The 13762-nt window shown below is 42.1% G+C and overlaps 1 protein-coding gene across 1 annotated transcript in view; it reads left to right on the top strand.

Moving 5' to 3' along the window:
- Positions 1-13762, top strand: part of LOC139407969 (dystrophin-like protein 1) — a 257732-nt gene that overhangs the window by 184325 nt on the left and 59645 nt on the right. The window contains exons 9-11 of the mRNA XM_071151829.1: positions 3219-3345; positions 4321-4513; positions 5808-5999. Coding sequence (XP_071007930.1) covers positions 3219-3345; positions 4321-4513; positions 5808-5999 — 512 coding nt within the window. The remainder of the gene's footprint in view (positions 1-3218; positions 3346-4320; positions 4514-5807; positions 6000-13762) is intronic.

The raw sequence follows: 13762 nt of genomic DNA, 5'->3' as shown, positions 1-13762 counted from the left end.
GACACCTTTTCAAACGAAAAAGCATCTACTTGAATCCCCTGCTGTGAGTAAAACTGCTGGACATGACTCTCCCCATAGCAACGTGACTGACAAGGTAACTTGCTAACTAATGTATTAGCTATAGTTGTCAAAAAAAGCTATTCAGATTGTCTACAACTATGATCTTGTCTGATGTAATCTTGTCTAATCTAAGACTTCGAGCTCTGGTCTTTAATCTGTTACTGTATCCTAACAGCTTCAGACAGTTCCATAATTTACTCGGATTGTTCCTATTTTCAACTATTTGTCATTAAAATAATCTTTCTTGGCCTTCTGTATCATCATGTTGACCTCATTTCTTAATTTCTTATAGTCTATAAATATACAACCTGCCTTGGATTTCCTAAACTCCAGAAAGTGTTCATTTCTACACTTAATTACCTTTATAATGTTATAGTTTTTCCATGGATCTGTTCTTTGCTTAATTCAACAACAACAACAAATCTGGAACCTGCTTATCTAAAGCATCTAAAAACAATGATTTAAAATTGCCCCAGGCATTTTCCACCTCATTGCATTTCAATACAGCAGACCAGTCCAATTTGATCAAACAATTAACAAAAATATCTGCTCTATTATTCTTTATAGACCTAAATTATGTAATGATCACTGAGCCCATAGTGTAAACCCCAGAAATCAGCTGGTATGAGGAAAAACAGATTACAAAAATTCTGAAGAGCTTTAAAAGTAGCATGGCCCTGTTAGAGAATATTTGTATTAAAATCACCAGTAACAACAACCTCTGATTTACCTAAATCTGTACAGTTGAAGCAAGTCTTCTCCAACAATTCATAAAACTTGTATTGGTCTGTAACAGCTTCCGTCTATAATGGGTCTGCATTTTGGTGATAAAATGTCCAACCACACAGCTTCAAACTCATCATGGTTTAAATCCGATCTAAAGTTGAACCCAATATCTGATCTTACATAAATACAAACTCCCCCGCCTTTGCGATTGCAGTCTCTTCACAATTTTCAACTTCAATCTCAGCGTTATTTATCGAACCATCTAACCTTGTTTCGGTAAAGCAAAGCACTCCCATCTTACAGTTACTGGAGAATAGGCGAATTTCCTCAATCTTGGGAAGAAGACTTCTAACGTTGAGATGAGGGATGTGTAGTCCTCTCGTCCTCTCCTCATCTGTTGGAAGTGTCAGCTGAAATTGTTCACTTGAGATGAGTGTTGACTCCATGCAGTCCAATCCCAGCCGTGAAGCTCCACCCAGGGTTCGTGCCGGCATCAAACTAGCGTTTTGCCTTTCCAATCCCCTGCCCCTATCCCCGGGCCTTTCCATGTTCATTTGGCACAACAGACTGTCTCGACTGGGGCCTCCTTCGCGATCCTCTCCTGGTCTCCCCACTGCACTCGGACAGAAGATGGAAGCAGGAGGATTAGGTTGGTTGTCATGATCAAGGTCTGAAAGATCTCTATTCGTTATGCATACCTGAAAGAGGGTCATTGCTCCTTCCCTTCTAACCCTGTCTATTATATCATGCTGCTGCTCCAATGGATTTATCGCTAGAACACGGGCTGGGGCACTGATAAACATCTCTGGACAGTAACGGGCATAGAGTAATTATGAGATTTCCACCATCTATTTGGCATTTACCCCTGACCTTAACCCCCTTTTGGAGGGACTGTGCCAGTTGAAATATACAAAGTTATTTAGTGCCAATCTGGTCTTCTAGCCTGATCTTCTGATTAAAACGTATACTTTCTCAAAAGGACATCGACTCGATGTACAAAAAGTGCCAGTATCTATAAACGTTAATATAAAACAGTAAATTAAAAACTAAGTGTTTGATGTGATTTTAGATTGCATTTGCATTGATGTCAGAGTGGTTAGAGGTACAATAGAGCCCAGAGTACCAGACCATTGGTGACAGGTACTACCAATGCAAGACCAGAGTGCGTAAGAGGAGATTACCGTGGCTCAACGGTCACATGGAATTTTACTGCAGTCAGAGCTCATGACTTCTGGTGTGGCAGTGGTCTTCGCAACAGCCCTAGTACAGGCAAGAGGAATTGAGTCAATAAATTGTTTGGTATCCCTTTTCCTTTCTTTCTGTGTCCCCAAATGTTTGCATATAGGCTACTGGTAATGTTACCAGGGCCACGATCAATTGCAAAACGTTCTCGAACGTTGCAGATATAATTCCTCGTATTATCATCATTTGTTCTATTATTTTTCTCTCTGCATTGTTGGGAAGGGCCCGTAAGTAAGCATTTACACTGTTAGTCTACACCTGTTGTTTACGAAGCATGTGACAAATAACATTTGATTTGATAGAAATTCCATGAATAGAACTGACATTATTCCTTATTCAACATGTCATAGAGGCATGTTTGTTCTATATAGCATATGTCTATCTGAATGTTCCAGCACTACCAGCATTATGACCAGGAATACGACTTTCCCGAATCAAATCCTTTGTTCGCACCCCCCAGGGCAATTGAACTGATTCCAGAGGCTGGCCCAAAACACCGCCGGTGGAGGAGAGGTACTCGGAGGGGTCTTCTAGTCTGACTTAGGAGGCGCGCACACCACCCACCGCTTCCGAGTATATTACTTGCTGATGTTCAGTCTCTGGATAATAAAGTTGACTAGCTTAGGGCGAGGATTTCTTTCCAGAGAGACATTAGGGATTGTAACATACTCTGTTTCACAGAAACATGGCTCCCTTGGAATATACTGTCTGAGTCCGTCCAGCCAGTTGGGTTCTCAGTTCATGATGCAGACAGGAATAAATATCTCTCCGGGAAGAAGAAGGGTGGGGTGTATGTTTCATGATTAACGACTCATGGTGTGATTGTGAAAACATGCAAGAACTCAAGTCGTTTTGTTCACCCGACCTAGAATACCTCACAATAAAATGCTGACCTTATATCTTCCATGAGAATTCTCTTCAGTTATTGTCACAGAGGTGTATATCCACCTCAAGCTGATACCACTGGAAACCAGATATCCTGAGGCCGGGTTCATTGTAGCTAGGGATTTTAACAAAACAAATTTGATGAAAAGGCTGCCGAAGTTCTATCAACACATTGACTGTAGTACTCATGCTGCTAAAACACTCAACCACTACTACTCCAACTTCTGGGATGCCTAGAAGGCCCTCCCCTGCCCTCGTCTCAGCAAATCTGAACACAACTCCATTTTGCTCCTCCCTTCCTATAGGTTTCGCCCACTTTGAAGATAACACAGCACCACCGACATGGGCCGCTACCAAGGACTGTGGGCTCTCCTTCTCCGTGGCCACCATAAGAAAGACATTTAAGCGATTTAACCCTCGCAAAGGCTGCCGGCCAAGATGACATCCCTAGATGCATGCACAGATCAGCTGGCCTATGTGTGTTACGGACATATTCAATCTCTCCCTATCCCAGTCTGCTGTCCCCACATGCTTTAAGATGGCCATTGTTCCTGTTCCCAATAAAGCAAAGGTAACTGAACTAAATGACTATCGCCCCATAGCACTCACTTCTGTCATCATGAAGTTCTTTGAGAGAATAGTCAAGGATCATATCACCTCTACCTTACCTGTCACCCTAGACCCACTTCAATCTGCTTACCACCCCAATAGATCCACAGACGATGCAATCGCCATCTCCCTGCACACTGCCCTATCCCATCTGGACAAGAGGAATACCTATGTAAGAATGCTGTTCATTGAATATAGCTCAGCATTCAGCAACATAGTACCCTCCAAGCTCATCATTAAGCTCGAGGCCCTGGGTCTGAACCCCGCCCTGTGCAACTGGATCCTGGACTTCCTGACGGGCCACTCCCAGGTAGTGAGGGTAGGAAACTACATCTCCACTTCGATGATCCTCAACACTGGGGCCCCACAAGGGTGCATGCTCATCCCCCTCCTCTACTCCCTGTTCACCCATGACTGTGTGGCCACGCACGCCTCCAACTCATCAAGTTTGCAGACGACACAACAGTAGTAGGGTTGATTACCAATAATGACAAGACAGCCTACAGGGAGGAGGTGAGGGCTCTGGGAATGTGGTGCCAGGAAAATAACCACTCACTCAATGTCAACAAAACAAAGGAGATGATTGTGGACTTCAGGAAACAGCAGATGGAGCAACCCCCTATCCACATCGGCGGGACCGCAGTGGAGATGGTGGAAAGCTTCAAGTTCCTCGGCGTACACATCATTGACAAACTGAAATGGTCCACCCACACAGACAGTGTAGTGAAGATGGCGCAAGAGCCTCAGGAGACTTAAGAAATTTAGCTTGGCACCTAAAACCCTCACAAACTTTTACAGATGCACAATTGAGAGCCTCCTGTCGGCCTGTATCACCGCCTGGTACGGCAACTGCACCACCCACAACCACAGGGCTCTCCAGAGGTCGGTGCGGTTTGCCCAACGCATCCCCGGGGGGAAACTTATCTGCCCTCCAGGACACCTACAGCACCCAATGTCTGTTCACCCCACTATCATCCAGAAGGCGAGGCCAGTACTGGTGCATCAAAGCTGGTACCAGGAGACTAAAAAACAGCTCCTCTAGCACACTAGGACATTAGAGGCTGCTGCCTATGTACATAGATTTGAAATTACTGGCCACTTTAATAAATGGAACACTAGTCACTTTAATAATGTTTACATATTTTGCATTACTCATCTCCATATGTATATACTGTATTCTATTATATTCTATTATACTGTATCTTAGTCTATGCCGCTCTGACATTGCTTGTCCATATATCTGTACATTCCTTTACTTAGATTTGTGTATTGGTTTTATGTTGTGAAATTGTTAGATAATTTATGACTTGTTAGATATTACTGCACTGTCGGAGCTAGAAACGCAAGCATTTTGCTACACCTGCAATAACATCTGCTAAGCACGTGTATGTGACCAATACAATTTGATTTGAATATAAAATATGGCATTCCAATGCACAGTAGAACATGGCGCTGGTATTATGGGTCATATCTTTTGAATGGTAAGGGCTAGAATCAAGCTGTTTTCTCTGAGGAAAATTGGAAGACTTGGCTACCTTGGCTACAGAACTTGGCTATGAAATGCAGTGAGGAAAGTGGGAGGGTTGAGCGAGATTACAATTTCAAATGACAGCCTACTTTTCTATACTCAAGGGAGAGAAAAACATAAATAGACTGTTGTTTTACTATTAAACTCAATTCTGCTCATTTTGTAAAGCTGCGCGTCTGTCCTGCTAATGTTAAGTGTGCTCATCACTAAAAAGCTTTCAATCTCTCCCAAAAACTCTTGTCCAGTCCACTTGGTAGTCAGGATTTAGTCACAGAGATAGTTGTCTCATCTCATTTTAGTCAACTGAAATAAAAAATATTTTTTGTTTAGTTATAGTTTTGTCTGGGTCTATTTATTCCGTTATAGTCTCGTCAATTACCACTGAAAAATAAGTGTTAAAATGTTTCTCACAATTTTTGTTGACGGAATTAACACTGACACACACAAACACACATGTGAGCTGATCCCCTGTTCTCTGTCTGTTCCACTGGTATAAACCACACCAGTCTCTGAGCTCTGCCAGTGGGATTATCTGGAGAGTTAATTGTGAGCTGGAAGAACAGGAGAGCCACAGGAGAACACCATAATGAAGAACATCTCATCCTGCTACTCTTCTTTTGTCCTCCCTCATCTTTTGGTGTAGAAACTTTCTTTCCAACAACAAAGTCTATTATTCCATTGACCCTCCTTCTATGGCAACTATTTAACATGGCGTGGTGATGAGGCATTTCTTTAATAATGTGTTGATGTGTTTGTTCTTACAGCCCGTGAGTTAACAGGAGCGGAGAAGTCGGTGGTTGCTGTGGAAACAGACATTGATGCTGAGGAGGCTCCCTTACCATTACCGGACAGTACGGTCGAGGAGTTTAACCGCGGGGTCACTGACCTGGACGGAGTGTACGCTACTGCCAAGACTGACCACACACACCTCAACAACCTCGACAAGAAGGTATGATGGCTGTATGTATGTGTTTTGGGGGTGTGGTTCGGGTATGTTTGGTGGGAAGAAAGGGGACAGGGTTGCAGCCCAAGAAGGCTAAAAGTATATTTGCATGCATATACTTACTAAGTCCTGGAATGAGAGAACACAGTAATGGATGGTCATTATTGCTTGTACCACTGAAATACAATACCATTCATCTATCTACTGTATAGATTGCTTAGTCCAGGTAACACAATACCATTGGTCCATCTATAGATTGCTTCGACCAGGGAAATGCAATATCTCGTGGCCTGTGTAATAATGGCTTGAGGTAGCGGAAAACAATAATGTGTGGCCTATGTATAGGTTGTTATGTAGGGTGATACATACTGCTTTTGTGAGACAGGGAGAAAACACACACACACACACACACACACACACACACACTGCATTGAGTTATATCGGGTGATATTGCTATTCTTGGATCGAAGACAATAAAATATTGTTACCAAGACTGCTTGGACAGTGTGAAGGCATGCTTGTGTGTTCTATCTAGAGACCACTATATGGGGTGGCATGACTCGTTTGTGGCTCTATCTATAGCTTTATCCCTCTGACTGGACTGGAGAGTGATATATTGTGCGCTGTCTTTTTCTGTCTGTTTTTACCAGAATATTTAGTATGAATTTAGCATGAAGTTAAAATGTTTTTACCCCTTAGGTAACACTTAGTTAGTTAACCTAATTAGCCACGCTAATTTCTGCCTTATCAGAAGTTTAGGTAGCGCTTCATAATAACTCCTCATAATGAAGCATTTATAATGGATTAGTAAGTCATTTTTTCATAATTTATTCATTGTTACGCCCACATTTGTAAATATTAGTAACCTAGTTATTCACACATTTATAAACAACTTTTAAAGTATTTAATAATGATTCATGAGATGTTTAATATAGGTCCGTATAATCCATTGGGTATTTTTTTTGTAATTTTTGTGTGGCCTCATCTAAAGTGTTGGCTATTTACTTTTTTTACTGTTTTGAGTGACCAGTGTAATTTCTCACAAAAAGATGGACATGCCATTGGTAAACATTCCAGCAGTACCTGATCCTCCTTAAGGTCTCGAAATAGCCCCTAGAATATAACTGTTAGGGTGACAATATTACCACCACACCGGCGGTCACGAGTCATGGCCGCAGTCAAATTCCATGTGACCATTTAGTCATGGTAACTAGGCTTCTCCAAAACTACGCACTGATGCTGCTGATGGTCAATAGTAGCCTACCAAACTTGCTAACTGCCAATCACTAATGGCCTGGTACTTATCAAATCACATTTTATTAGTCACATACACATATTTATGTGACACATTTTTGGCCTGGTAATTAGCAATTGTCCCTCTAATCGCTCTGACATCAACGCAAATCCATTAGAAAATCAATGAGCTCATGTTGTGCAAAATGTTGTGCAAAATGTCTATAAGCTATGCAATTACGTGAGAAAACAGAGTTTTCATGGCCTCTATTAAAAAGATGATGATCCCATCAGCTTTCTATAGGCTAGGCCTACTATATTTATTTCTCAACTTTCCTAATATTAATCACATTGCTCCACTTTACAACAGGAGTATAGCCTACCTGGCTGTTATGAAAATGAACCACAGGAAAAACGTCCTATTTTAGTGCTATACTGTTGTTTAGAATTAGAATTTAGAATTTGTATAACTAAAAGACAGATTAGTCTTTTCATTGTCCTCTCTTTACAGCACTAACAATTTGCTTTACCAACAGTTTGCATGTTTTGGTTTTTGCCCTAGTACTACACAGCTGATCCAACTAATCATCAAGCTTTGATCATTTGAATCAGCTGTGTAGTGTTAGGGTAAAATCTAAAATGAGCACCCCTTGGGGTCCCGAGGACCGAGTTTGGAAAACGCTGATTTAAAACAATCCACAACTTTTTTTTTTAAACAGCTAATGATCCTCTGTGGCCAAATCATGCTTTAGTAGCCTATGCTTGAATTATTGTATTTATTTCTGTATAGACTAATTAGGCTAATAGGCTATATCATTTTAACAATTTAATTACATTTCCTTTATGAAAAGCTTCCCGTAGCCTTATGGACAGACTGCCTATGCTTGCATATTAAAAACGTAACCATGTAACCTCCATTTGCTATTCGAGTGCAGGCTACGGATTACGTTTTTTTTGTGGGCTATTCTAAATCAAAACTAATTCCACCCATAGGCTATATGTAAAGACCAGATTAAATTACGAATAGTGTGATGAGTGAGAAAATGATCAAGTGCTTGTCAAATTGTGAATGAGGAATGAGAAACTGATGACGTGTGTGCAGCCTGCGCAAAAAACAGAGCAGAGCCCATGCCTTTCATGCAACTTTTTTCAAATCATCATTACTGTCGCATAATGTAGCCTTAGAATGTATTAAAAATCAAAACATATAGCCTAACGTTTGTATCACAAATAAAGTTACGCATATAGGAGGACCTGTTTCTTTGATAACACAGAATAGCTGCATGTGTGCACTCCCTCGGAAATCGTTTGAAGGAAATATCCTTTTTATTTTATTCAGCTAGGTTCAATTGTATTCTTCATATTATAAACTAATAGAAAATAATGCCACAGAATTCTAAGCAAATCTGCTAAATTAATTAGTGTAGCCCACAGCCATATGGCATAGCCAGATCATCTGGGAATATGCCATATGGACATTCTTCTGAAATAGGCTACATTTTCTTCATTTCATGTTTTTTAGACTTGCATAAAAAAATTGTGGATCTATTGTGATGGTGTAGGCTATATTAAATTGATTTATTAGAATGTAGATGTTCTGCATCAGCATTGTGTAGGCTGTGTGTGAAATCCACGAGATGCTAAACGTGTTTATGTTAATTAATGGTCAATTACCATGAGACAAGCAGTTATTTGCAAGACAATCACTGGCTGACAAAATGTAATGACAGGCCCTACCCTAGAACATATCAATGGTTGGGCCTCCCGAGTGGCGCAGTGGTCTAAGGCCAATTACCGTGTGCCACTAGATTCTGGGTTAGAGTCCAGGCTCTGTCGCAGCCGGCCGCAACAGGGAGACCCATGGGGTGGTGCACAATTTGCCCAGCGTTGTCTGGGATAGGGGAGGGTTTGGCCAGCAGGGATGTCCTTGTCTCATCGCGCACTAGCGACTCCTGTGGTGGGCCAGGCACACGCAGTGCATGCTGCCACGGTCGCCAGGTGCATGGTGTTTCCTCTGACACATTGGTGCGGCTGGCTTCCAGGTTAAGTGGGCATTGTGTCAAGAAGTAGTGCGACTTGGTTGGGTTGTGTTCCGCCTGTCCCGAATCCGTACGGGAGTTGCAGCGATGAGACAAGACTGTAGCTACCAGTTGGATACCACGAAATTAGGGAGAAAACGGGGTAATAAAATAATAATAAATATATATAGATTATTATTATTATTCATTTTTATTTATATATATTATTTAATACTAATCTATGGTTAAATAATAAGCAAACAAAAGGATGCTTTAGAAAACATATTGAACATTTTATTCCTGTTGTAATAGTCTGATGTAGAAAATAATGTTTTTAGTCCGAAAATGCTAACATAAGCATTTCTTGACTTTTCTACCAAAACCCAAAGTGTGGAAATAAGTAACACAATAAAATAATAATACCGAGGCTATATACATGGGGTACCGGTACTGAGTTAATGTGCGGGAGTACAGGTTAGTCGAGGTAATTGAGGTAATATGTACATGTAGGTAGGGTGTACATAAAGTAGATATGCATAGCTAATAAAAAGTGAGTAGCAGCAGCGTAAAAAAAGGGGGGATCAATGCAAATTGTCCGGGTAGCCATTTGATTAACTGTTGCCGAGTAGTTACCATACTAGGCGGGAATACAACCAATAAGGATACGCTCAATGGTACAGCAGTATAACTTTTTGAGGAACGGAGGACCCACGCCACATATTTTTAGTCTCCTGAGGCATTGTCGTGCCCTCTTCACGAGTGTCTTGATGTGTTTGGGCCATGATAGTTTGTTGGTGATGGGGTCAACAAGGAACTTGAAGCTCTCAACCTGCTCCACTACAGCCCCGTCGATGAGAATGGGGGCCTGCTCGGTCCTCCTTTTCCTGTAGTCCACAATCATCTCCTTTGAGTTGATCAGGTGGAGGGAGAGGTTATTATCCTGGCACCACACTGCCAGGTCTCTGACCTTCTCACTATAGGCTGTCTCATCGTTGTCTGTTGGAAAGATTTCCGTCATTTCCGGTCACGACTTGCAGACTTATTTTTGAGTTGCTCTGCGTTTTGTTGCCAACCTGTTTTGCTACCTGACAAATTTACATTTTTACTTTTTAATTACGGTTTATATTTTTGTTTTTTCCTCCTCAACTTTTTCATTCCGGACGCTTTATCTGGACGTGGTTCGTCAGGACCTCCAACAGCCGAAGCTAAGTAGTAACATTAACATGATGCCTTCTAATTGCAGTCGCTGTACTCGCCTTACGGCGAGGATAGCTGTGCTACAAGCCCAGCTTCAGACGCAATCGCTAGGCAAGGGTAATTTCAGTGTAGGAAAGGATGAAACAGCGTCTGTGCCACCAGTAAGTACAGATAGTAGTATAAATCCCCTGGCACAGTCCCCGCAGCCGGACAACTTTCTCACGGTTTCTGGAAGGAAATGCTGTAGGAACGCTCAACCGGTGTCGCTCATTCAGCCGACAGAAACTTTCAACCGGTTTTCCCCATTAAGGGTCGGAGTCAGAGGCCGAGTCTTCTCTGGTCTCTACTCCTCCCGTTACGGGGTCTGAGACGCCGAAGCTTCCCACCATTAGCTCTGACAAATTGAAAACTCTAGTCATTGGCGACTCCATTACCCGCAGTATTAGATTTAAAACGAATCATCCAGCGATCATACACTGTTTACCGGGGGGCAGGGCTACCGACGTTAAGGCTAATCTGAAGATGGTGCTGGCTAAAGCTAAAACTGGCGAGTGTAGAGAGTATAGAGATATTGTTATCCACGTCGGCACCAACGATGTTAGGATGAAACAGTCAGAGATCACCAAGCGCAACATAGCTTCTGCGTGTAAATCAGCTAGAAAGATGTGTCGGCATCGAGTAATTGTCTCTGGCCCCCTCCCAGTTAGGGGGAGTGATGAGCTCTACAGCAGAGTCTCACAACTCAATCGCTGGTTGAAAACTGTTTTCTGCCCCTCCCAAAAGATAGAATTTGTAGATAATTGGCCCTCTTTCTGGGACTCACCCACAAACAGGACCAAGCCTGACCTGCTGAGGAGTGACGGACTCCATCCTAGCTGGAGGGGTGCTCTCATTTTATCTACCAACATAGACAGGGCTCTAACTCCTCTAGCTCCACAATGAAATAGGGTGCAGGCCAGGCAGCAGGCTGTTAGCCAGCCTGCCAGCATAGTGGAGTCTGCCACTAGCACAGTCAGTGTAGTCAGCTCAGCTATCACCATCGAGACCGTGTCTGTGCCTCGACCTAGGTTGGGCAAAACTAAACATGGCGGTGTTCGCCTTAGCAATCTCACTAGGATAAAGACCACCTCCATTCCTGTCATTATTGAAAGAGATCATGATACCTCACATCTCAAAATAGGGCTACTTAATGTTAGATCCCTTACTTCAAAGGCAATTATAGTCAATGAACTAATCACTGATCATAATCTTGATGTGATTGGCCTGACTGAAACATGGCTTAAGCCTGATGAATTTACTGTGTTAAATGAGGCCTCACCTCCTGGCTACACTAGTGACCATATCCCCCGTGCATCCCGCAAAGGCGGAGGTGTTGCTAACATTTATGATAGCAAATTTCAATTTACAAAAAAAAAATGACGTTTTCGTCTTTTGAGCTTCTAGTCATGAAATCTATGCAGCCTACTCAATCACTTTTTATAGCTACTGTTTACAGGCCTCCTGGGCCATATACAGCGTTCCTCACTGAGTTCCCTGAATTCCTATTGTAGTCATAGCGGATAATATTCTAATCTTTGGTGATTTTAATATTCACATGGAAAAGTCCACAGACCCACTCCAAAAGGCTTTCGGAGCCATCATCGACTCAGTGGGTTTTGTCCAACATGTCTCTGGACCCACTCACTGTCACAGTCATACGCTGGACCTAGTTTTGTCCCATGGAATAAATGTTGTGGATCTTAATGTTTTTCCTCATAATCCTGGACTATCGGACCACCATTTTATTACGTTTGCAATTGCAACAAATAATATGCTCAGACCCCAACCAAGGATCATCAAAAGTCGTGCTATAAATTCACAGACAACACAAAGATTCCTTGATGTCCTTCCAGATTCCCTCTGTCTACCCAAGGACGCCAGAGGACAAAAATCAGTTAACCACCTAACTGAGGAACTCAATTTAACCTTGCGCAATACCCTAGATGCAGTTGCACCCCTAAAAACAAAAAACATTTCTCATAAGAAACTAGCTCCCTGGTACACAGAAAATACCCGAGCTCTGAAGCAAGCTTCCAGAAAATTGGAACGGAAATGGCGCCACACCAAACTGGAAGTCTTCCGACTAGCTTGGAAAGACAGTACTGTGCAGTACCGAAGAGCCCTTACTGCTGCTCGATCATCCTATTTTTCTAACTTAATTGAGGAAAATAAGAACAATCCGAAATTCCTTTTTGATACTGTCGCAAAGCTAACTAAAAAGCAGCATTCCCCAAGAGAGGATGACTTTCACTTTAGCAGTGATAAATTCATGAACTTCTTTGAGGAAAATATTATGATTATTAGAAAGCAAATTTCGGACTCCTCCTTAAATCTGCGTATTCCTTCAAAGCTCAGTTGTCCTGAGTCTGCACAACTCTGCCAGGACCTAGGATCAAGAGAGACGCTCAAGTGTTTTAGTACTATATCTCTTGACACAATGATGAAAATATTCATGGCCTCTAAACCTTCAAGCTGCATACTGGACCCTATTCCAACTAAACTACTGAAAGAGCTGCTTCCTGTGCTTGGCCCTCCTATGTTGAACATAATAAACGGCTCTCTATCCACCGGATGTGTACCAAACTCACTAAAAGTGGCAGTAATAAAGCCTCTCTTGAAAAAGCCAAACCTTAACCCAGAAAATATAAAAAACTATCGGCCTATATCGAATCTTCCATTCCTCTCAAACATTTTAGAAAAGGCTGTTGCGCAACAACTCACTGCCTTCCTGAAGACAAACAATGTATACGAAATGCTTCAGTCTGGTTTTAGACCCCATCATAGCACTGAGACGGCACTTGTGAAGGTGGTAAATGACATTTTAATGGCATCGGACCGAGGCTCTGCATCTGTCCTCGTGCTCCTAGACCTTAGTGCTGCTTTTGATACCATCGATCACCACATTCTTTTGGAGAGATTGGAAACCCAAATTGGTCTACATGGACAAGTTCTGGCCTGGTTTAGATCTTATCTGTCGGAAAGATATCAGTTTGTCTCTGTGAATGGTTTGTCCTCTGACAAATCAACTGTAAATTTCGGTGTTCCTCAAGGTTCCGTTTTAGGACCACTATTGTTTTCACTATATATTTTACCTCTTGGGGATGTTATTCGAAAACATAATGTTAACTTTCACTGCTATGCGGATGACACACAGCTGTACATTTCAATGAAACTTGGTGAAGCCCCAAAATTGCCCTTGCTAGAAGAATGTGTTTCAGACATAAGGAAGTGGATGGCTGCAAACTTTCTACTTTTAAACTCGGACAAAACAGAGATGCTTGT

This window comes from Oncorhynchus clarkii, chromosome 4 (assembly GCF_045791955.1).
Source record: "Oncorhynchus clarkii lewisi isolate Uvic-CL-2024 chromosome 4, UVic_Ocla_1.0, whole genome shotgun sequence".
In the NCBI taxonomy this organism is placed as follows: Eukaryota; Metazoa; Chordata; class Actinopteri; order Salmoniformes; family Salmonidae; genus Oncorhynchus; species Oncorhynchus clarkii.
Note: the sequence above shows the minus strand (reverse complement) of the source record. Positions and strands in the feature narration are given on the sequence as shown.